This window comes from Heptranchias perlo, chromosome 44 (genome assembly GCF_035084215.1).
Source record: "Heptranchias perlo isolate sHepPer1 chromosome 44, sHepPer1.hap1, whole genome shotgun sequence".
NCBI lineage: Eukaryota > Metazoa > Chordata > Chondrichthyes > Hexanchiformes > Hexanchidae > Heptranchias > Heptranchias perlo.
In genome coordinates this window covers 4,891,914-4,916,229 of record NC_090368.1, presented here as the reverse complement: position 1 = coordinate 4,916,229, position 24,316 = coordinate 4,891,914, and the positions used below count along the sequence as shown (strand labels likewise).

At 50.8% G+C, this 24,316-nt stretch overlaps 1 protein-coding gene across 2 annotated transcripts in view; it reads right to left on the bottom strand.

Annotated features, from left to right (window-relative positions):
* Positions 1–4,148: 4,148 nt before the first annotated feature.
* pi4kb (phosphatidylinositol 4-kinase, catalytic, beta) overlaps positions 4,149–24,316 on the bottom strand; it is a 67,626-nt gene continuing 47,458 nt past the window's right edge. The window contains exons 5-11 of one of the 2 annotated variants that reach the window (XM_067975979.1): positions 23,842–23,951; positions 22,423–22,527; positions 18,410–18,533; positions 16,041–16,306; positions 14,427–14,559; positions 13,480–13,600; positions 8,654–8,923 (exon numbers count right to left, since the gene is read on the bottom strand). In XM_067975979.1, the coding sequence (XP_067832080.1) occupies positions 8,742–8,923; positions 13,480–13,600; positions 14,427–14,559; positions 16,041–16,306; positions 18,410–18,533; positions 22,423–22,527; positions 23,842–23,951 (1,041 nt within the window). In that variant the 3' untranslated portion in view covers positions 8,654–8,741. Of the gene's footprint in view, positions 8,924–13,479; positions 13,601–14,426; positions 14,560–16,040; positions 16,307–18,409; positions 18,534–22,422; positions 22,528–23,841; positions 23,952–24,316 lie in introns of both variants that reach the window. The other variant, XM_067975980.1, reaches the window with a different exon arrangement.

The following is a 24,316-nucleotide window of genomic DNA, read 5'->3' as shown; positions in this document are numbered from 1 at the left end:
CACAGTTCATTTTTCTTCATTTCACTTTGGGTTCATGTTGTTGATCCATTCTGTGCTTGGCTATTTATCCATCAGAACTAAAAGGTATTGCATTTGTCCTCAGCTCAGGTATTGTTACACAATACCCTCCAGTTCGCTTAAACTCAAACCCTTGAAGTGGTTTTTTTGAATTTGTATATGTGGGCACAGGCCCTTGGTGCTCTGAAACCCCAAATCATACTGAACTTGACCACACTGTCATCCAAAGGTGCCAGAACGTCCATTCTCTCTGGGTCACCTCCCCATTACCAACTCGAGACATGGCCTCTTCATGCACGAAAAGGACAAAGAGAAAGACAGGGCAACAGGATGAGTACAGAGCTCCAATGTGCTGCTAGCACCTGCAGGATGGACCAAATGGCCTCTCTATGTGATGAAATTTTAATTCTACGAAGCCATCGTGCATTATGTTTAAGTTGGAAATACCAGAGTGGTTTATTGAGCTTGTTGAAATCTCTAATTGATCTAATCATGGTGTTTACACATACTCTCCTCGTCTCCCTCCTTATTCTGGCTTTGTGAAACTAGCTTCAATCTGAGGTTACCTTTACCTATTTCAAATTAAAAACGTCCACCAAGAGAAGCTCACTACGTGGCTTATCACACCTAAAGAACGAACTTGCATTTATGCACTGTGTTTCATGTCCTCAGGATATGCCAAAGTCACTCTTCAAATTCAGTCGTGTTACTAGGCGAGCTCAGCAGCCAACTTGTGCACAGCAAGGTCTTGCAAACAATAATGAGATGAATGACCAGATAACCTGTTTTTGGGGGTGTTGGACGAAGGAGGAACGTTGGCCCCAGGACACAGTGAGAACTCCCTGCTCATCTTGCAATAATGACGAGAGCTCTTTAACATCCATCCGAATAGGCAGATGGGGCCTCGGTAGAACGACTCATTAAAAAGATGGCACCTCCGACAGTGCAGCACTCCCTCGGTACTGCACTGGGAGAGTCAGCCAGGATTTTGTCCTCAAGTCCCTGCAGTGGGGCTCGAACCCACAACCTTCTGGCTCAAGGAGGAGTGCTACCATTGCAAATACCTCAGCTCCGAGGTGTCCCCGAGAGAGTGACATCACCTCCTCTCTTGTCCGTTATCTTTCCTGAACGCAGTATCCTTCTATATTGTATTCATGACCATCCTTAGCAATTAGTCATACTTCTCGCTATGTCCTAGTTCCAAATTGACTGAACATTTTTGATAGCTTTACATTCATAGAATCACAGAAAATCCTACAGCAGAGGCGGCCCTTCGGCCCATCATGCCTGTGCTGGCTCTTTGAAAGAGCAATCCAATTAGTCCCACCCCCCCCCCCCCTGCAAATTTTTCCTTTCCAAGTATTTATCCAATTCTCTTTTGAAAGTTATTATTGAATCTGCTCCCACCACCCTTTCAGGCAGCGCATTCCAGATCAGAACAACTCACTGCATAAAAAACATTCTCATCTCCCCTCTGGTTCTTTTACCAATTATCTTAAATCTGTGTCCTCTGGTAACCGACCCTCTTGCCAGTGGAAACAGTTTCTCCCTATATACTCTCTCAAAACCACTCAGAATTTTGAACACCTCGATTAAATCTCCCCTTAACCTTCTCTGCTCTAAGGAGAACAATCCCAGCTTCTCCAGTCTCTCCACATCACTGAAGCCCCTCATCCCCGGTACCATTCTGGTAAATCTCCTCTGCGCCCTCTCCGAGGACATCCTTCCTAAAGTGTGGTGCCCAGAATTGGACACAATACTCCAGCTGAGGCTTGTACCAAAACGTACCTTGTCATCTGTCCTGCTTCCAATTAATACATCGGTGCAATAGCCAGAAACTTAACAGGGACAGAAGTTGCGGTGGTACTGAATCACAAAGGTTCTAGCAAGTGCCCGGTTCATTAGATGTTGCTGCATTTGTAATGCAGGACCCGGCCGGGGGCGACAGAGACAAATACCTCAGAGCAACTCTCAGGACCTGCGATGGATCTCCGCGTCTCTCTCAAGTCTTCCCCTCCTCCTACAGGCTCGCCATTGCTCCTCCACTTGCACTCACCGGCCATCACTGGTCAGTGTGTGGGTAACTACTGGGCATTAATTTAAGATAGTCACCAAAAGAACTGGGAGAGAATTTAAAAGGTAATGGAAGTAGAAACCATAATAGCTTTCAAAAGGGACCTCGTCAATATTTGAAAAAGAAAAAAAATTAAAAAGTGTCTGGGGAAAGGGACTATCGGGAGAGCTCTTTCGGAGAGAGGACGCACAGGGGCGATGGGCCGAATGGGGAAAGGGTAGGGGAAATGGGACTGAGAGGAGAGAGCTTTTTCCAGCGAGAAGGCACAGAGGCGATGGGCCGAATGGGAAAGGGCACGGGAATGGGACTGAGGGGAGACCTCTTTCAGAGAGAGATAGAGCATAGGCGAGATGGGCCGAATTGCATCCTCTGTGCTGCAAAGTCCACTTTTGGGCATCATTTCCTCTTTGGTTGTCACGTGACTTTTACTTCCCGATTTACCCTCTCACCTGTCTTATTTTCACATCTGGTAGTGACCCTTCACCTCGGTTTCTCAACATGAGCCGATGACTCACTTGGCCTCCTGTAGCTCTGTGCACCGATACCGGGCGAGTAATACAGAAACTGGGAAGTTCTTGATTGTGTAACGGTGTCCGTACCAGATTGGAACCTGATTATTGCAGAACCTAGTTTCTGCAATACAGTATCAACTAAGGCAGCTAGGTTATGCATTTTCACCCATTCATTCCCTTCCCTTCCACTCCACCAGCTTCAGGTAAGATTCATGGGCTCTCTCTTGGATCACTGCATCTCAGTTGGTGGGATTGCTTCTTAGTGAGCAGACTCCAAGCTCAATCCCCAGCCCATGCTGAGTTAGTCATATTGAGGCAGTGTGGGGGCACGAGATTGGGACTCATTTGGGGAGAAAAGAGGAACAAGGAGGCCTGATGGCAACCCATTGGCCCCTAGTGAAAAGTGGGCCCGCAAAAGGCCAGGGAGGGAAGGATTGGGCTCAGGCCATCCCCTCCACTGTGGAATAACCTTCCCTTGATATTCAATGGCATTACCATCACCGAACCCCCCCATCGTCAACATCCCTATTGACCAGAAACTCAATTGGACCAGCCATACAAATGCCATGGTTACTACAGCAGGTCAGAGGCTGGGTATTCTGCAGCGAGTGGCTCACCTCCGGACTCCCCAAAGCCTCTCCGCAAGGCACAAGTCAGGAGTGTGATGGAATACTCCCCACTTGCCTGGATGAGTGCAGCTCCAGCAACACTCAAGAAACTCGACACCATCCAGGACAAAGCAGCCCGCTTGATCAGCAGCCCATCCATCAGCTTAAACACCCAGTCCCTTCACCACCGGCACACCGTGGCTGCAGCGTGTACCATCCACAGGAAGCACTGCAGCAACTCGCCAAGGCTTCTTCGACAGCACCTCCCAAACCCGCGACCTCCACCACCTAGAAGGACAAGGGCAGCAGGCGCACGGGAACACCACCTCCAAGTCACATGCCATCCCGGCTTGGAAATATATCGGCCGGTTCCTTCATCATCGCTGGGTCAAAATCCTAGAACTCCCTCCCGAACAGCACTGTGGGAGAACCTTCACCACACGGACTGCAGCGGTTCAAGGCGGCAGCTCACCACCACCTTCTCAAGGGGCAACTAGAGGATGGGCAATAAATGCCGGCCTCGCCAGCGACGCCCACACCCTCAATGAATTTTAAAACAAGACCCAGAACTGAAGGTGCCATCTCTGGTGCGAGTTTAGTCAGCGGCAGTTAGCTATTTGACCATGGGGGCCACACAGCCAGAAGCACCATCCCGTTGCCACAGGCACGCAGTTTCTAATGAGGGCAGCGAGCACCCTGGTTGATTGCTCCCTCTTCTTGACCCAGGGGAACGCACAGTTCAATCGTACTTGCCCTCGCACTGAGATCTAGCTAGCCCAGCACAGGTTAGCAGGTCGAATCTAGGACACACTCCGAGTGAGCCCGCCCCTTCCTCCCTCCTCATCCCCAATCTGTGCTGCAGTGCGAAGGGGGATGGAAAGATGTCCCTCTTGAGCCTGGGGTCGGGTGGCAGAATGAAAAGTCCGAAAGATTGGCTTAATTTCGATGGAGGTTTTAATTAGTCACAAGACAACACATACAATAACAGAAGGGACAGAAAAAAAAAACACGTTTCCTGGTTTGGGGGAGGGAGGGAGGGAGGGGGAAGAACACAAAAGAAAAAGTTGAGACAGATAAGTATTAGGACAGAGGCGAAACTGTACAGCAAGAAAAACGTTTGCGACTTAGGAGCAATGGGCATTACTGATGCAACCAAAATGCTAGCTTAAATCCCACCCTCCTATCACACAGGTCCAAAGTCTGAAGAGAGATTTTACTTGCACATTTACAACAAAAAGAAATCTAAATTTTAAAACGCGCAGTGCTTATATATATATATATATATATATAATATAACGGTTTTATAGTATGTACAAAGTTATCCCATTTCTGTGTGTGGCATTCAATTAAATAAACCTCAATAGAAATTGCTCATGGAGCCTCACGAATCGATAGCTCGTTTACTGTTGTCCACCGGTGATTAGCGGATTGGGAAGTGGGGCGGGGTCGAGCCGCACCTTTCTCTCAGCTGCAGCAGGGAGGAGTGTCAACATTTACGACCACAGGCAGATGGGTTAAAAGAGAGGCGATACACGCGAGGTGGGAGGGCTGCAGCCGCAACGGATCGGTGGGGGGGCAAATGGAGACACTTCACATGAAAGGCAACAAAACAAAAAAAAAAAAAATCAATCAAAAAAGGTTTCCTGGTGAGCGATCGGCAGGTACAGAAACCCCACTGCTGGTGACACTGCAGGCTTATTGGAAAATGGGAAGTGTGCAAGACAGGATTGTAACCACGAGGTGGAGGGGCAGGAACACACTGGCTGTTTTTGCATTAGGTATTTACAGGAACAGAAAGGGGTACTGTCAGTGAGACAATTCTACACACACACACACTAAATTGGGGGTGGGTGGGGGGAGGAGGTTTGTGCTCAAAAAGTGAGGGGTGATAGATTGGGAAATGGAAATTTTTTTTCATTTCAGACATTTACTGGCAGCGTCGAGTATGCCCAGGTCAGAATAGATTCTGAGTAAAGCTCCCTCTACACTGTCCCATCAAACACTCCCAGGGCAGGTACAGGGTTAGATACAGAGTAAAGCTCCCTCTACACTGTCCCGTCAAACACTCCCAGGGCAGGTACAGGGTTAGATACAGAGTAAAGCTCCCTCTACACTGTCCCGTCAAACACTCCCAGGGCAGGTACAGGGTTAGATACAGAGTAAAGCTCCCTCTACACTGTCCCGTCAAACACTCCCAGGGCGGGTACAGCACGGGTTAGATACAGGGTAAAGCTCCCTCTACACTGTCCCATCAAACACTCCCAATGTCTCCTGAAAACATCCCAAAGAGCTTTACGTACGAGTCCCTCTAAATTGCAGTGACTATTATGGAGGTGAACATAGCACCCACTTTGTGTACAAGCAGTAATGATTTGAATGACCAGTGAGGAGGAATGTTGGCCCAGGACACCGGGAGACAATTAGTTGGTTAATTAGTAATTTGGCGCTGACTACCTCACTGTACAATAACCATCATCGTTCACCAATATATAATTAAATAGCTTGATTAGCCAGACTCACCCGATCGATTTTTAAAAATAACCCCAAGCAGTGAAGTTACTCTGCCAGAGGTTACAACGGAGGTGCCAGTATTAATTCAACTATGTGCTTTCGAACATCAGGCATCCCCACCGTGAATACATCTCTCCCACCTCAAAAATAAACCCACAGAAGCAAGAGGCACGATCCACCCAATTTTAGCTTCTGTCCTCAGCTCAGCTTACAAGATACGGGTGAGGGAGGCCGTTCGGCCCATCTGAGCCTAGCCGTCCAGGAAAAAAAACCTATAGTCTCCCTCCCACGCCCCAATAACAGGGTCTGTTTTCAGGGATTGTGGAGCTTCTGGCTTCCTCTAGCTCACCCTAGTCCTCTCAGTGTAGCAACTGACTGTGGGGGTGCGGGTGCGTAGTGATGGGGTGTGTGTGTGTGTGTGGGTGGGCGGGCAGCGACGGGGGGTGTGAAGTCGTTCCTGATCTCCATCTTAACATTTGCCTTTCTCCACCTTTGAACTTTGTGCAGGAAACGGGGCAGTGTGAGGATGCCCTCCTTCTGAGCGACACGCAGGCGCTGGTTGAAAGGCGGAGGGAGGGGGAAGCTGACAGTACATAAAACAACCAGACGTTTGGGGGGAGACTCCATGGCCTTGGGATGGTAAGAAAAAAAATCAGAGAGCGTCCCCTCTTTTGGCCGCGTCAGTTTTGACCTCAAGACACCTGGGGCAGCAACGATGGAACCAGTGCGCGTACTGGACTGGGAGAGCAGGGAACGGCCAGCTCAGCCCATCCACCCTCTGCTCTCCTGCAACAAGCACGTATTGCTCGTATTGGGGGCCCTTCATGTCTGGGAGGGAGCGTTGTCTGGTTAACAGGTGGGGGGAGGGAGTGGAAAAGAGTGGAACAAGGACAACAGAGCTATGTGTCCTCACACATTGAGGGGAAAGGAGAGACAAAAAAATGGCACATCTGCCGGTGACAGATGTTGACTGCTGGAGCAGACCGGGGATGTCTGAACACCTGCAGGAACTCCCGACTCTCTGCGCTAAGTGAGAGTAAATGAGAACAAGACGAGACCATGGATACCAACTGGTCTAATCCCTCCCGGTCTAGAGCGAGCTCAGTACGAGGTTGTATCATAGCGAGACCTCCCTGATGTTCACAGCTGTGCTCGGTGGGTCTACGCCTCTTGGACAACAGTCCAGGAACCCATCGATTTATCTGCTGCCCTCCACTCCTGCAAGTGTCAGCCTTGACCCGGGTTCTGGCCCCTGGCACCTCACCCAGGTGATCGACTCTTCACCCGGGCGGGGAGCGTCAGCAAACCATTCGCCCCTGGAAGCGAGGCGAGTCCTTGGGAGTTCAGATGCAGGCACGCCACGCTCCAACAGAATGGCGGAACAGGCTCGAGGGGCTGAGTGGCCGACTCCTGCGTTCCTCCTTCACCCCCACCCCCACCCCCCGACGTCCGCCCGCTCGTTCTGGCGGGAGTCACTGGACGGTGACCAGGAGCGGGCTATCGCGGCCCTCGCGTGCAGCCGGGCTTTGGAGCAGAAACCGATGTATTCGCCCTCTTGCCCCAGAAGGGCCAATTGTGGCCAGACAGACCGTCCGGCAGGGGCGGGTGGGGGCACCATCATTTTTGCTTTCAAGAACAAAGAGTGTGTGTGTGTGTGTGCGGAAACCCTTCACCCAACCCTGCCCCCAAATCCACTCGTGGCGATAGAGTCCTGCCTTCTTCCTGTGTGGACTTGAAGTGACACAGCACACGCACTGAAAGCCTAAAGAGAACGGGAGACACCTCTGCCCACAGACTCCGAAAGAGCCGCATCAGTACCTCACAGGACTCGCTCTCTAAGAAAGATTTCAATTTATACAGTGCCTTCCACCTGGCACGTCCCAAAGCCCCTCACAGCCAACAAAGGAGGTTTGAAGTTTAGTCACTGTTGTAACGTAGGAGAAAATAAACCATGACAAAAAGAACGATACATTTCTACATTCCCGTCTTCGCCCTTGTCCTGTTTACTGGGGGGGGGGGGGGGGGGGAGAAAGAAATAAACGTTTTAAATTAAACCACAGACACACACGTAACACGTACAAGAGGGAACACCGAGCAGCAAGGATGGTGCTTAGTTAGAACGCGGCGGGCCGGGGAGGGGGTTAACAGTCCGAGGCCTCCGCCCGCTGCAGGCCCCGACAACCGTCTCTCTCCCGGCGAATTATTTGTTCCGGCCGAGGCGCCTCTTGACGCAGCGGGAGAAGATACATGAAAAGCAAAAGGACGCCAGGGGACATGTGAAAAGAAAGGAATTGCATTTGTACAGCGTCTTTCACCACCTCAGGACGTTCCAGAGCTCTTCACGGCCAATGAAGTACTTGTTTTTTTTCTCCTGAAGTGCAGTCACTGTTGCAATGCAGGAAATGTGGCAGCCAATTTGCGCACAGCAAGATCCCACAAACAGCAATGTGACCAGATAATGTTTTTTTTTTAAAAATCGAATGTGATGTTGGTCGAGGGGTAAATATCGGCCCAGGACACCGGGGGAGAACTCCCCTCGCTCTTCTTCCAAATGAAGTTGTAACAGGACCTGCATCGCCTCTTTCAGCGTGTCGGGCGGCCTCAGATTTGTTGCGAAGGCTCTCTCTCTCTCTCGCATAACACGGGAGGATTTAAAATACAAAAAAAAAAGGAAAGGCGACTTTCTCAACGCGGAAGTGTAAAGTCGAGCGATGTTCGGACGCACTCCAGCCCCGGGTAACGTCTGACTGCCCGAGCGTGTCTCGGGTTTCCCAAAACCCCACCGAGAGAAACAGCATCGTCATTATTCTCCTCCTCTTTTTAAAAAATAAAAGTGCAGACGCGCCCTTCACAAATCGACCGAGCCCGCTGCCGCTTTCTCGTCTCCAAACGGTTGCCGCGGGCTGGCCTCGGGGCCTGGAACCGGCGAGTTTTCCCTCCAGTCGCGGTGAAAGGTTGCAGCGGACGGCGCGCCCTCCACCCCCCCCTCTCCTCCCCCACCCCACCCCCCCGGGGAGGTCACATGATGCCGTTGGTGAGGTACTGGAAGCCGTCGTAGAGTTTGGTGGTCAGCGAGCGCATGCTGCCGTCCACCATCTGCTCGATCAGACCCTGGAGCTGCTCCTCCGTCAGGTTCATGTGGAATCGCTCTTTCAGGTGCCGGATAGTGCCCGAGCCGTGGAAGCAGGGGAGCTGAGAGCCTGCGGACGAGAATAAACGCTCCATTAAAGGGGTCGGAGAGGAGAAAATAAAGACTCGCGTCGGCGAACGCTAACTTGCCCGTGATACGCGATGGCCGGTACAACGTGGTAGCGCTGCAAGACTCATCGGCAGCCTCCCTGAACAAACCTCCTCACAGCCGGACCCGAGACCTGACCAAACACCCTGATCCCCGCAGCACAAACCTCACCCTGGCCACTTGCATCGCGGAAACTGGAGGAGCAGGTTAACCGTTTAAACAACTCAAACACCTCATTGGGACACTAAATTCCGGGCTGCTGGAGTCATGGTGCATAAAGGGTTACTCTTGTTGAATATCAATATATTTTTACAGAACACGTGTTGGTTTTTCAGGGGCAAGTCACTCATACAGGTGAGTGAACACAGCTGTTTTTGCCCCAGAATACACACAGCACTTAAGACGCTATAACCAGCAACTTGGAAATTGACTTTAATGCAAATGGTTAATGGTTATTTGGCTGATTTAAGTGACTGCCCGTTTTAAACGGTGGAGACTGTGGTGCCTTAAGTGTCCCAAAGCTCTTCACGTACAGTGAATTACTCCGAGGTGCAGTCAGTGTTACGTGGCAGCCATTATGTGCACAGCAAGATCCAACAAACAGCAATGAATTAAGAGAGTTTGAGAGGGGAAGGACTCCCCAGCTCCTCTTCAAACCATGCCGTGGGATCTTCGGCGTCCCAAACCACTCGAAGAGACAGCCGGGACCTCAGTTTAACGTCTCATCTGAAAGACGGCACCTCCGACAGTGCAGCACTCCCTCAGCGCTGGCACTGGGAGCGTCGGCCTGGATTACGAGCTCAAGTCTCTGGAGTGGGGGCTCGAACCCACGGCCTTCCGACTCAGAGGCGAGAGAGAGAGAGTGCTGCCCACTGAGCCAAGCGGACAACTGGGTGAGATAGTGTTTCAACAACAACAGGGTGGATCTTAGAGAAGAATTTTTAGGAGCAGATAGAGGTTCAGTGTTGGTATCGACCTTACTGACTGTATTAGTACCCATACTCTATAGGAAACCATTGCATGCACATCAAGTCAATGGATTTTGATGTCCAATCTTGTGCGATGCTCTTAATTCACCACATCTGCCTTGCCGGAGACAGATACTACCCAGCACTGCACACAACTCAAAATGCTCTCTCCAGACTAAACTCACGTTTGGAAGGACAGATTCTAGAATTTTACTACTGGGTGCTTTTCACCACTGAAGTGTGCATATTTTCACACAGTCACACTTTACTGAAATCCTAGTGACAACACTGTCCCCCCACCGCCACCCCGCAAAAACAAAGAACTTAGACTCGTAGAAAGTTACGGCACCGAAGGAGGCCATTCGGCCCATCGTGTCAGTGCCAGCCGACAAAGAGCTATCCAGCTTCATCCAGCTTTCCAGCACTTGGTCCGTAGCCCTGCAGGTTACAGCACTTGCATTTCTACAGTGTCTCGCACACCCTCAGGACGTCCCAAAGCGCTTTACAGCCAATGAAGTACTTTTGAACAAACCAGTCCCATTTTCACAATTCAACCCCACCCAATGCCCCCTTCTCCCTCTGACCCTCAATCCCTCCTCGCCCCAGAAACACATCGAGGGGGTATATTTCCCTCCGTTCTCTTTATAATGATGAAGAGCTCAGTGCGAAATCCTAACATGCGCCTCCCAAGAGGGGCTGAAGGAGGAAAACGACTGGATTGAGTCAGGCAGCGCGTCCCAGTGACGCCTGAACACTGCTTTCCTCTGCGTTCCTTCTCAAGGGCGTCTGAAAGACCCAGCCCAGTGCAGCAGGGAATGAAGACACAGCAACAGGTCTCACTTATTCAGTAAGAGTTGCCAACTCTGGGTGGACGTATTCCTGGAGGTTTCATCACATGACCTCCCACCTCCAAATGCCCCGCCCAGTCAAACACCCGTCATTCCCGCACCTACGATATTTTTATAACTAATGAAAAAAGAAACTTTTTTTTTAAAAACGCCCTGATAATTTTACTCCCGGGCGTTGCCCGCAGCGGTATCTGGGAGATTAATCCTCAATTCCTGGAGACTCCAGGGCCAATCCTGGAGGGTTGGCCACCTTTATTCCCGTGGTTTTTCTCCCCTTGCCCGCTGAAGGGGCGTGGGTACAGTTCCATGGGGCACCAGTCACCCTCCAGTACTCCTCACGCAAGTGCCCAAGAGCGGGCAGGCGCAGAGGTCCTTGTAGCCGATCCCCTCAAGCCAATGCCCGCGCACACGTGCACTTTCCACCTCGGTGGCGATCAGGAGCAGGAAGCCAGGCTGGTAATTCCCCCCTTTCCCCCCCCCCCCCCACTTCTACCCCGCCCCCCCGCCCCCGGCAAATACTGAGGCCAACAGTAGCTTCCAACCACTACTCGATCAGAGTTGGAGGAACTTACTTGATTTAATATAGGTCTTAAAAAAAAAAATGGGTAATGGAGAAAATAACGAGACTTAAGAATGACAAATCTCCAGGACCTGACAGTTTCCACCCCAGGATATTAAAAGAAGAATCCCGAACAAGGGAGACATAATCTTAAAATTAGAGCCAGGCCGTTCAGGGGTGATGTCAGGAAGCACTTCTTCACACAAAGGGGAGTGGAAATCTGGAACTCTCTCCCCCCCACAAAAAAGCTGTTGAGGCCGGGGGTCAATTGAAAACTTAAAAACCGAGATAGATAAGATTTTTGTTAGGTAAGGGTATTAAGGGATACAGAACCAAGACGGGTAAATGGAATTAAGATACAGATAAGCAGTGATCTGATTGAATGGCGGAACAGGCTTGAGGGGCTGAATGGCCTCCTCCTGTTCCTATGTTGCTAATTCAGCACAGACCAAGGACTGAACTTGCTCGCTATGGTCCAGTTTCTCAGCAAGTGGTGCCAAGTTTATGGGGGGGGCCTGGCTATCGTGTAGGCAAGTGCGGCAGCCATTTTGCGTGCGGCAAGGTCCCACAAACAGCTAACAACCAGCCGATGTGTCGTTTTTTTTGTTTAAGGTTGTGGGAGGAATGTCACCGTAGCACCTCAGGGACATTCAACATCTACCTGAACAGGTAGACGTGACTTGATTACCAAAAAAATAACGGAAAATGGAGGAAATCCACAGCAGATGCACCAATGAGAGAGACGACGAGACACAGGTTAAAATGCTGAAGTGTCCCGATACAAAATAATCTAGCTTTTTTTCACTCCCATACTGACAGACCTGCATCATAATTCATACCTTAAATACCTCCCTTCAGTGTTCCTAGTTTTTCTAAAACTGTTCAGGGTTCAGTTTAAGGTCGATTCTGATTTGTGCCCCCTTTCCCCCTCCCTCATCCCAACTATTAACGTCCAATCATAAATAAACTGCAGGCTCCACCCCCACCCCCCCAACCCTTTTCTCCCGCACCATCACCAGTCTGGACTCTGTCCCTTTGCGGTGCTGTTTCGAAGATGGCTGCTTGCTCTGGCTGACTGACACTCACACAGCAAATCTCTCAGTGCTAGCACCTGACTGGCCTGCGACCTCCCTGAGCACCTCTCGTCATCACCTGCGGGACAAACTGACCGGACACTGGGTTAGACAAAGGAGATCGATCGATCGATCGGCGAATGCTACCGACAAAATACAAAGACAGTTTTATTTTTTGCACACTGGACAACTGTGAAGTCACTCTGCCAGGCACGGTTTCACAGTCTGAACGAGTGGATCAAGCAATTTTCTTCACCGCTTGGGTCTGACGGTGGGACGGGCAGGCCAGAGTGACCCGAGGTTCCTTCCCCAATCAGCAGCTCAGTTCGCTGATCTCAGACAGAGGCGGCAGTAAGGGGCACTGCCACTGGCCTACTTCTGATTACCATCCAGAGATTCCTGGGAGACAGCGTGTGAGCACAAGAGAGGGTGTCAATGGAGGCAGAGCCAGGCACCTTCTAGTCCGTAAGACCAGAGCGTTACACCAGATGGTGGATTTGCCCTTTGTTCCATTGCGGGGCCTGGTCATTTTCTTTCAACAACAAAAAAAGGCTGATTTACCTTGAATTTGACAGGTTCAAGCAACCATAAACATGTACACACACACACACACACTACAACAGCCTGCTCACAAACACCTCCCTGCGGACACAATGCACAGATACAGAAATATACAATCGCCCGTGCACGCCAACACAGCTGCGCACGCACACGTACACCATCGCGGGCACACAAACCCAGTGCGTGAAGTTTGGTGCAGCTGGATTCCCAAACCAAAAAAGGCCGGCGAGCCCTGGGTGAGCCGAGAGGCCCATGGGCTGAGTCACAAGATGGAATGTCCGTCTGTTACACCAGTGCTGCTGGCCTGGTCTGGTCTGCACACACTAAGGGTAGGACACAGCGGCATGGTGCAACAAGAAGCCCGATACACGCAGATACCGGGGGGAGGTCCACGAAGGTTCAATGTAAACGCAACGATAACCACCTTGGATCTGGATGATCCGGACTAAAAAAGCCGGGCGCCAACAATGACCGAACTCGGCAATAAAACAGCACATCGTTACACGTACCTTGCTGCATGATCTCCACGATTTGAGCCACCTTGTCCATGTGCTTGCGTGCTGCAATTAGCCCTTGCAGCATCAGCATCTTGTAATAGTTGAACATGTCCCCGTCTAGGCCTCCCATGACCTGCGGGCAGAAATCCCCATTAATCGCTGTACAGTTCCCCAATATATTAACATTCCCACCACTCAAAACGTCCACGTTTAAATCGCTAACATCAGGCAAAAAAACCATCAGCCATTTGCATTGACGCCCACGTCAAAGTTGCTGGTTGCAGCATCTTAAGTGCCCCATGTATTCCAGAGCAGGAACAGCTGTGCTTACACACCAGTTCACACCTCAGTGTCCCAAATGCAAGGACAAACCGTAAGTAAATAGCCTAGTTAACATTCAATTAACTTTGTGGGGGGGGTGGTGGGGTTACAGTTTGTACTAAAACTACAGGTCAGAGCGGAGCTGCGAACAACTGGGCCAAAGCTCACGACACAGAAGGGAAACACTTGTTGATCGTTGAAATAACGCTATCCCGTTATGGACCGTTCCCGCTGTGGACAGTTGCCAAACGGAGGCCGGGCACTTCCACACAGGGAGAGCAAGACAAAAACCAAACACTGCAGGGCACTGCAGCTCGACTGTAGTGCTATAATCAGTAACACTCAAAAGGGAATTGGATAAATACTTGAAAAGGAAAAATTGCAGGGTTATGGGGAGGGAAAGGGACTAATTGGATAGCACTTTGAAAGAGCCGGCACAGGCACGATGGGCCGAACGGCCTCCTTCCGTGCTGTACGATTGTATGAAACGTCAGGGACTGCCAGTCCAGCATCAGAACCGCACAGTAGCATACCCGTACTGTGCCACTTGAGCCTTGATTTTTAAAAAAATAAATAAATAAAATCGGCCCAATATTCAGCACGTAACAGTCCTGGACGACGAGGCGGGCGGGACTTACGTCGACAAACTCGCTGGTGAGTTTGAAGGCGGACGTCTCGAAGCCCAGGTTCCGGGGCGAGCTCGAGAGGATGAAGCCGAAGTCTATGTGAATGATGTGGCCCTCGGAGTCCAACAGAATGTTGCCGTTGTGCCTGGGCAGAGCAAGAGGTTAAAACTCTGGTGAGTGCAACACGGGAAGATGCTCACGTTTGAGAGAGAAAGAAACACCTTGCATTGATACGGCATCTTTCACGGCCTCAGGACGTCCCAGAGCGCTTTACAGCCCACAAAGTACTTTTTGAAGCGTCGTCACTGCTGTGATGTAGGGAAACGCGGCAGCCAATTTGCGCACAGCAAGATCCCACAATGAGATAATGACCAGATCACCTGTTTTAGTGATGTTGGTTGAGGGGTACTGGCCCCAGGATTTTAGCCCAACGAGGAAAGGGCTGCGCAGAAACGAAGGTTAACACTGGGAGAACTCCTAACTGCTGACTCGAGAACGGGAAGTGACCAACAGTCCATCGTGTGCCCTGCCCCCTTTTCCACAGATCAACCCCGACTCGCCATATCCCAGAATCTCTCCAGAACACTCCCAACTGCCTCCTCAGCCCACTCACAGGCAGTCTGATTCCCTGGTAACCTATTCCGCAGGTCTGTTAACAATTGGCCGACTTCCCTCCTTATTCCTAACTTGCAGACTATGCCGCCTGACATTTGAACCCACAGCACACGAAGCTGTACAGGGCAATGGGGAAAGGGACTAATCGGATGAGCTCTTTCCAAGAGCCGGCACAGGCATGATGGGCCGAATGGCCTCCCCTTCTGTGATGTATGATGCTGCGATAGGCGATCTGCCCTGGGTCAAATTGGTCACTCCCCTTTGTAATGTCGAAAACTTGAATTCGAACCGCCTTAAAGTCTCCTCTTTAGGGAGATGAAAGGCAAAGACTCCTTAAACTGCCTTCCCAAAAAAGTGTCTCTGGATCATGTGGCCTCCTTAAATTAGCTGCAAGTGCGAACAAACAAGGTTATACAGAGTTGTCTTTGATACACAAGGACTGCTTCAACAACCACCTGCATTTATATAGCGCCTTCAACGTAGTAAAACGTCCCAAGGCGCTTCACAGGAGCGTAAATCAGACAGAATTTTACTCCGAGCCACATAAGGAGATATCAGGACAGGTGACCAAAAGCTCGGTCAAAGAGGGAGGTTTTAAGGAGCGTCTTAAAGGAGGAGAGAGAGGCGGAGGTTTAGGGAGGGAATTCCAGAGCTTAGGGTCCGGGCGGCTGAAGGCACGGCCGCCAACGGTGGAGCGATGAAAATCGGGGGGGGGGGATACGCAAGAGGGCGGAATTGGAGGAGGGCAGAGATCTCGGAGGGTTGGAGGAGGTTACAGAGATTGGGGGGGATGGGGGGGGCGCGAGGCCACGGAGGAGATTTGAAAACCAGGATGGAGAATTTTAAAATCGAGATGGGAAAGTGGGACTAATTGGATAGCTCTTTCAAAGAGCCGGCACGGGCACGATGGGCCGAACGGCCTCCTCCGGTGCTGTGTGATTCTAAGAGGTGGGGGGGGGGGGGGGGGGGGGGAAAAGTGACAGCGATTGAAAATAAAAAAAAGGTCCTCACCTGTCCTTGACCTGCAGGAGGTAACAGACCAAACAGTACCCAGCACAGCTCTGGACAAAGTTCCTCTGGGCCGACAGGAACTCCTCCGTCGTGTAGTTCCCGTGCTCTTGGAGGAAATAATCCAGCAGGGACAGCTGGGACTGCTTCTTAATCTGATGAAGCGACACGGCATTCACGACGGGCTCGATCATCCCGCTGTCCGCAGAGATCACCAGGATCTTGTACGGTTTGATCCACAGTGGGACTCGCTCCACCTCCCAAATGGCCTGCGAAAAGGAGCACAAGGAACAGGGCTTAGGAGCGCAAACACCCAGCTCGGAGCTGGATTCACAATCGGGGGGGGGGGGGGGGGGGCCCGCGCGCAAAATCCAGGCCGACACTCCCGGTGCCGGTGCCGAGGGAGTGCCGCACCGTCGGAGGTGCCGTCTTTCGGATGGGACGTTAAACCCGAGGGCCCCTCAGGCGGTAATAGCCTGAAGAAGGGCACGAGAGCTCACCCCGGTGTCCCGGGCCAACATTTATCCCTCAGCCGATAACTAAAAACAGATTATCTGGTCGTTCACCAACATTGCTGTTCGTGGGATCTTGCTGTGCGCAAACTGGCTGCCGCGTTTCCCACATCACAGCAGTGACTACGCTTCGAAAGTACTTCATTGGCCGTGAAGGGCTTTGCGACGTCCTGAGGTCGTGACAGGGGCTTCATGAACGCAAGTTCTTTTTGACGGGCCACTGCAGTACCGGGGGGAGTGCTGCACTGTCGGAGATGCCGTCTTTCTGTTGAGATGTTGAACAGCCCTCTCAGGTGGGTGTAAAAGATCCTGTGGGCCACTATTGGAAGAAGGAAGGTGGAGTTCTCCCCGGTGTCCTGGGCCAATATTTATTCCTCGACAAACTCCCACCAAAAAACAGATTAACTGCTCAGTTGTCTCATTTGCTGTTCGCGGGACATTGATGGGTGCGCAAATTGGCTGGTGCCTTTGTGTACGTAAGTCAGTCACTGCTCTTCAAAAGCAATTCATTCATTAGCTATGAGGCCCTTTGGGGATGTGACATCAACGCACGTCTGTTTTCCTTTCCAATTAAGCTGCTGACTCGCACTGGGTTACAGCTCCAGCGGCACTGCTGGCCCTCCGGCACCTCATTCAAGTGGTCATTCTTCACGTGTGAGCTTTGACGCACTATTCGACTGTGGAAGCCGTCATAGCCAAGCCGCAGCCTGAATCAGGGCACTGGCTGACATCTTTACCCCTCCCCCCACCACCCTAGCTCAAAGGGGTTCAGGCCAACCACGTCACCCAATTACTGAGAAGAAAAACTGGTGAACCCATTAGCTAGCAGTGGAAAGCCAACACAGCTCTGCTGGTGAACCCATTAGCCACCAGGGGAAACCCAACACAGCTCTGCTGGTAAACCCATTAGCTAGCAGTGGAAAGCCAACACAGCTCTGCTGGTGAACCCACTAGCCACCAGGGGAAACCCAACACAGCTCTGCTGGTAAACCCATTAGCAAGCAGTGGAAAGCCAACACAGCTCTGCTGGTGAACCCATTAGCCACCAGGGGAAACCCAACACAGCTCTGCTGGTAAACCCATTAGCTAGCACTGGAAAGCCAACACAGCTCTGCTGGTGAACCCACTAGCCACCAGGGGAAACCCAACACAGCTCTGCTGGTGAACCCATTAGCTAGCAGCGGAAACCCAACACAGCTCTGCTGGTGAACCCATTAGCTAGCAGTGGAAACCCAACGCAGCTCTGCTGGTGAACCCATTAGCCATCAGGGGAAACCCAACACAGCTCTGCTGGTGAACCCATTAGCCACCAGGGGAAACCCAACACAGCTCTGCTGGTGAACCCATTAGCTAGCAGTGGAAAGCCAACACAGCTCTGCTGGTGAACCCATTAGCTAGCAGTAGAAACCCAACATAGCTCTGCTGGTGAACCCACTAGCCACCAGGGGAAACCCAACACAGCTCTGCTGGTAAACCCATTAGCTAGCAGTGGAAAGCCAACACAGCTCTGCTGGTGAACCCATTAGCCACCAGCGGAAACCCAACACAGCTCTGCTGGTGAACCCATTAGCTAGCAGTGGAAAGCCAACACAGCTCTGCTGGTGAACCCATTAGCTACCAGCGGAAACCCAACACAGCTCTGCTGGTGAACCCATTAGCCACCAGCGGAAACCCAACACAGCTCTGCTGGTGAACCCATTAGCTAGCAGTGGAAAGCCAACACAGCTCTGCTGGTGAACCCATTAGCTACCAGCGGAAACCCAACACAGCTCTGCTGGTGAACCCATTAGCTAGCAGTGAAAACCCAAAGCTCTCTGCTGGCACTGTGGAAACGAAAGCAATACAGAAAGACAGGTGTACCTGCAGTTGTTTCAACACCTGGTACGCCAGGAGCTCCTGACGCAGGTCATCGCCACACTTGACAATAACGGACAGGAGCCGCCAATTCGGGAAGTGACCATACGGAGAATTCTCCCTGATTCGCCTGTGAACAAGATGGGATTTAGAGCGAGAACTCAGGTTAATGTGGGGAAATGGGAGGTTATTCACTTTGGTAAGAAGAATAGAAAAACAGAATATTTTTTAAAATGGTGAGGAACTATTAAATGTTGGTGTTGAGAGACACTTGGTATCCTCGTACAAGAAACACAAAAAGTTAGTATGCAAGTACAGCAGGCAACTAGGAAAGCAAATGGCATGCTGGCCTTTATCGGAGTACAAGAGTAAGGACATCTTAATACAGTTGTACAGGGCTTTGGTGAGACCTCCCCTCGAGGACTGCGTACAGTTTTGGTCTCCTGACCATGCCATGGAGGTGGTGCAACAAAGGTTCGCTAGATTAATTCCTGGAATGAGAGGGTTGTCCTATGAGGAGAGGTTGAGTAGAATGGGCCGATACTCTCTGGAGTTCAGAAGAATGAGAGGTGATCTCATTGAAACATGTAACATTATGAGGGGGCTTGACAGTGTAGATGCTGAGAGGCTGTTTCCCCTGGCTGGAGAGTCTAAAACTAGGGGGCATAGTCTCAGGATAAGGGGTCGGCCATTCAAGACTGAGATGAGGAGGAATTTCTTCATGCAGAGGGTTGTAAATCTTTGGAATTCTCTACCCCAGAAGGCTGTAGATGCTGAGGCGTTCAGTATATTCAAGGCTGAGATTTTTGGACTCTAGGGGAATCAAGGGACATGGGGATCGGGCGGGAAAGTGGAGATGAGGTCAAAGCTCAGCCATGGTCTTACTGAATGGCGGAGCAGGCTCGAGGGGCCGTATGGCCTGCTCCTGCTCCTATTTCTTATGTTCTTAAAATCTCTCTATGAAAGTTATTTTAAAAACCTTGTGCTGTGCGTGCACTTCCTGTCTGCATGATTTTAGGTCACTTTTTTTTTGTGAACATTTACCATTATAAATTGCTATATCAACACTTCCCATTCAATTCTGCTATGTCAACTGTCACGATGTAGATGCTGGCTGTGGCCACTAGGTGGCATAGTGGAGTGAGTTTCTGAAGGCTCTCCTCAACACTGTCACCCTCTGTATTTAAAAAAACACTGAAATTCAACTCACTGGGCGATGCCATAGGCAATTTACTATTGACAACTAAAATTAAAATCATGCTCAAGACTATAACAGGAATGGTCAGTAATCCATAACTTTTATAAAAGATGCTGGAATTTGAAACAGAAAAAAAAAAAGTTTGTTTTCTTTTCAAGTCCCAATTTATTATTTCTCAATATTGTGTCCTTGTGAGTTGAGAGAGAATTAGAATCAATAGGATATTTTTTGAAACAAATTTTGAAAGAAAAAATACTGAAACAATTACAATGAAAACCTGCCAAGCAGAAACTCACAGCGCTCCCTCAGAAACAAGGATAAAATTTCATCTGAAGAGTAAAAAATAAAATACTAAAACTCAGGGTCCAAAGGAACAGGTACAGGAGGCCATTCAGCCCCTCGAGCCTGTTACATCGGAACAGGAGGAGGCCATTCAGCCCCTCCAGCCTGTTACATCGGAACAGGAGGAGGCCATTCAGCCCCTCCAGCCTGTTACATCGGAACAGGAGGAGGCCATTCAGCCCCTCCAGCCTGTTCTGCCATTCAATTAGATCATGGCTAACAATAAAACCAATACTATCTTCAGGATTAAAGCGAGGAAGCTATGATTGTGACCCCCTCACTCTGAGGAAACGATGGATTGATTGCAGGAAGTCAGGAGAGAGGCAGAGGGGAAAAAAAACACAGGAGAGAAGGAGGGAAAGGCAGAAAGGAGGGAAACAAATGGTTCATGGAGCAGGGCATTTAACCTCAGAAAGGAGGCTAACCCTTTCGTGAAGGATTTTCAGTACCAAATAGAGTTAACACATGAAAAGCCAGTGCCTCTGGCCCAAAGCTCATTAACTCTCCCATCACGCCATCCAATTGTACAACCCCAACGTTTGCACCTTTTGCTTGACGGATCACCTCTCTCGTGTAAAGATTGGCTGAGCGGTGGCACTGTTGGCTTGGAGTCCGAAGGTCGTGGGTTCAAGTCCCACTCGAGAGACTCGAGCTCATAATCCAGGCCGACACTCCCAGTGCGGTACTGAGGGAGTGCTGCACTGTCGGGGGTGCCGTCTTTCAGACGAGCCGTTAAACAGTCTGCCCTCTGGTGGATGTAAAAATTCCCACGACACTATTGGAAGAAGAGCAGGGGGAGTTCTCCCCGGTGTCCTGGGACCAACGTATATCCATCAACCAACATCATTAAAACAGATGATCTGGTCATTTATCTCATTGCTGTTTGTGGGATCTTGCTGTGCACAAAGGTCTGTTTACAGAGTAAATGTTTCCTTACATTACAACAGTGATTACACCTGGCTGTGAAGCACTTTGGGACGTCCTGAGGTCGTGAAAGGCACAATATAAATGCAACTCTTTCTTCCTTTGACGCACTTCGGGATATCCCAAGGATGCAATAAGGCACCACAAGATTGCAAGTTCTATCCATCTATCTGAAGACATTTTTTCTGATGTCAATTTTAAATGAATCCCCTCTGGTCCTACTTTCTTGATTTCCCTTGCAGTAACATTCTGCCTCCTCCTCATCGATATTCCTTAATATTTTATATCCATAGCCGCCCTTGTTCTGGATGTATAGCCTGACCTGAGCTAATCTTCCCTCGTGCCTCATTCCCCATTACACTTGGGGTCAATTTTATTGCTCTTCTCTTAGAACCATTCAGCACATAAGGAGGCCATTCAGCCCATCAGGCCTGTGCTGGCTCTTTGAAAGAGCTATCCAATTATTCCCACTCACCCTGCTCTTTCCCCATAGCCCTGCAAATTTTTCCTTTTCAAGTAGTTACCCTTTTGAAAGTGATTACTGAATTTGCTTCCCTTTCAGGCAGTGCATTCCAGATCAGAACAACCCACTGCTTTTTAAAAAAAAAAGCGCATCTCCCCTCTGGTTCTTTTATCAATGATGTTAAATCTGTCTCCTCTGGTCACCAACCCTCCTGCCACTGGAAACAGTTTCTCCTTATTTACTCTATCAAAATGCTTCATAATTTTGACCACCTCTATTAAATCTCCCCCTGAACAGTCCCAGCTTCTCCAGTCTCTCGACTCCTCTTGCAAAGACACTGCTTCTTGGGTTTACGAACATACAAATTAAGATGTGGAGATGCCGGTGATGGACTGGGGTGGACAAATGTAAGGAATCTTACAACACCAGGTTATAGTCCAACAGCTTTATTTGAAATCACAAGCTTTCGGAGCTTTGCTCCTTCGTCAGGTGAAGCTGTTGGACTATAACCTGGTGTTGTGCGACTCCTTACATACAAATTAAGAGCAGGAGTAGGCCATTCGGCCCCTCGAGCCTGCTCTGCCTTTTGATAAGATCATGGCTGATCTGATTGTGACCTCAACCCTACTTTCCCGTCTACCTTTGACTCCCTTGTTAATCAGGAATCCGTCCAACTCAGCCTTCAATGACCCTGCCTCCACCGCTCTCTGGGGAAGGGAGTTCCACAGACTCACGACCCTCAGAGAAAAAAATTCTCCTCATCTCCGTCTTAAATGGGAGACCCCTTATTTTTAAGCTGTGTCCGCTAGTTCTAGTCTCTCCCACAAGGGGAAACATCCTCTCAGCATCTACCCCTTCAAGTCCCCTTACAGCTCCTTGCCATGTCTCCACCTCAGTTGAAAGCTTTCAAGACTGCGATCGATAGATTTTTTTTTTTGTTGGGTAAGGGACATGGGGCCAAGGCGGATAAAGTGGAGTTGAGGTGCAGCTCAGCCGGCTTCTCTGGTTGCTCCACAAAATTAAAGTCCCTCGACCCTGGCCTTGAACGTAAACATCGCTGGATTACGTTCCTGGGTTAAAATGACGTCTTACCTGACTTTTTCCTGCCATGGTTCCTTCAATGCAACAGCAGAGGGATCCTCAGGGTCCCGTTTAAACGTGGTGGGAGCGTGGGCCAGCTGTTCGGAAAGGCGTCGCCTGCAAGACCAACAGCCGCCCGTTACTTCACTTCGCCGAGCCCTGCGATCGTAAAACCCACTGCGCGACTACCCCAGTTTCGCGAGTCGCGTGGCTCGGTGGGCAGCACCTGCGCCTCCGAGGCAGAAGGTCGTGGGTTCGAGTCCCCGCTCCAGAGACTCGAGCCCACGATCCAGGCCGACACTCCCAGTGCAGGACTGAGGGAGTGCTGCCCTGTCGGAGGTGCCCGTCTTTCGGATGAGACGCTAAACCGAGGTCCAGTGTGCCCTTACTGGTAATCTCGCAGCACTATCGGAATAGCAGGGAGCTCTCTCCGGCGTCCTGGGCCAATATTCTGCCCTCAACCAATGCTACATTTGCCTACATAACAACAGCCAATGCCCTTTAACAAATAATTCATCATATAAAGAGCTTTGAGATGTTAACAATATAAAGTGCTATATAAACACAAGGACTGAGTGGTAATATACGCTGCCACTAGATGGAGCAGAGAGACAGGACACAGAGCAACTTGCAGCTTGCCTTGCTGCATCAGTCGTAGGTTAAGGCAAGTCTGCTGCCAGGAGGAGCCTCCTCTCCCTTTGCCTTTTAATTTTCTCGTGTCATCCTCCCACTCTCTTCCCCACACCACCAACCCCCCCCTACTCCAGCGATTGATGCACAATGGGGTACAGTTCCACGCGTGCTGGCCACCCCATCCACCCCCCGACATTCCACATGTACAACACCCAGCTCGACCTCACCACCCACCTCTCTCGACCCCTCCACTGCCTCTGTCTGTCCAACACCCAGTGCTGAACAAGCAGTTTTTCCTCCAACTAAACACTGGGAAGAGCGAAGCCATTCCCTTCGGTCCCCGCCGCAAACTGCGTTCCCTCGCCACCGACTCCATCCCTGGCCGCTGTCTGAGGCTGAACCAGACCGTTCGCAACCTTGGCGTCCTATTTGACCCCGAGATGAGCTTCGGACCCCACATCCGCTCCATCACCGAGACCGCCTACTTCCACCTCCGTAACATCGCCCGTCTCCGCCCCCTGCCTCAGCTCATCTGCTGCTGAAACCCTCATCCGTGTTTCTGTCACCTCCAGACTCCAACTGCTCTGCTGGCCGGCCTCCCACCTTCCAGCCTCCGTAAACTTCAGCTCGTCCAAAAACTCTGCTGCCCCCGCATCCGAACACGCACCAAATCCTGGCATCTCGCTCGAGGGAGCAGAGAGCCTCTGGCGCTGTTTTTCTGAGCGAGCCAGCCACCTCCAGCGGGGCGGGGAGGGGGAAGAAAGAGAGAGAGAGAGAGAGAGAGAAGCAGACGGGTACCTGATATCGCCAGCGGCGATAAACACGGGCTCCTTGCTCTCCTGGCTCGTGATGCTGTCCACGGAAAACTGGGAGATGTTATCGCTGCTGTTGGTGTGGATTTCCGGCAGCTGGGGAAGAGAGGGGACGCAAAAACGGGATCAGAAGTGGAGACGACACAGGAGGTAAGCACAGCGATGTGGGAATGCCGGGGGGTGGGGGCGTGGCTCAGCGCGTAGCACTCTGGCCTCTGAGTCAGAAGGTCGTGGGTTCGAGCCCCCACTCCAGAGACTTCAGCACTGAATCCAGGCCGACCTTCCCAGTGCAGTACTGAGGGAGTGCTGCACTGTCGGAGGTGCCGTCTTTCGGATGAGACGTTGAACTGAGGCCCCGTCTGCCCCTCTCAGGTGGACGTAAAAGATCCCAAGGCTACTATTCCGAAGAGCAGGGGGGAGTTCTCCCCGGTGTCCTGGGGCCGATATTTATCCCTCAACCA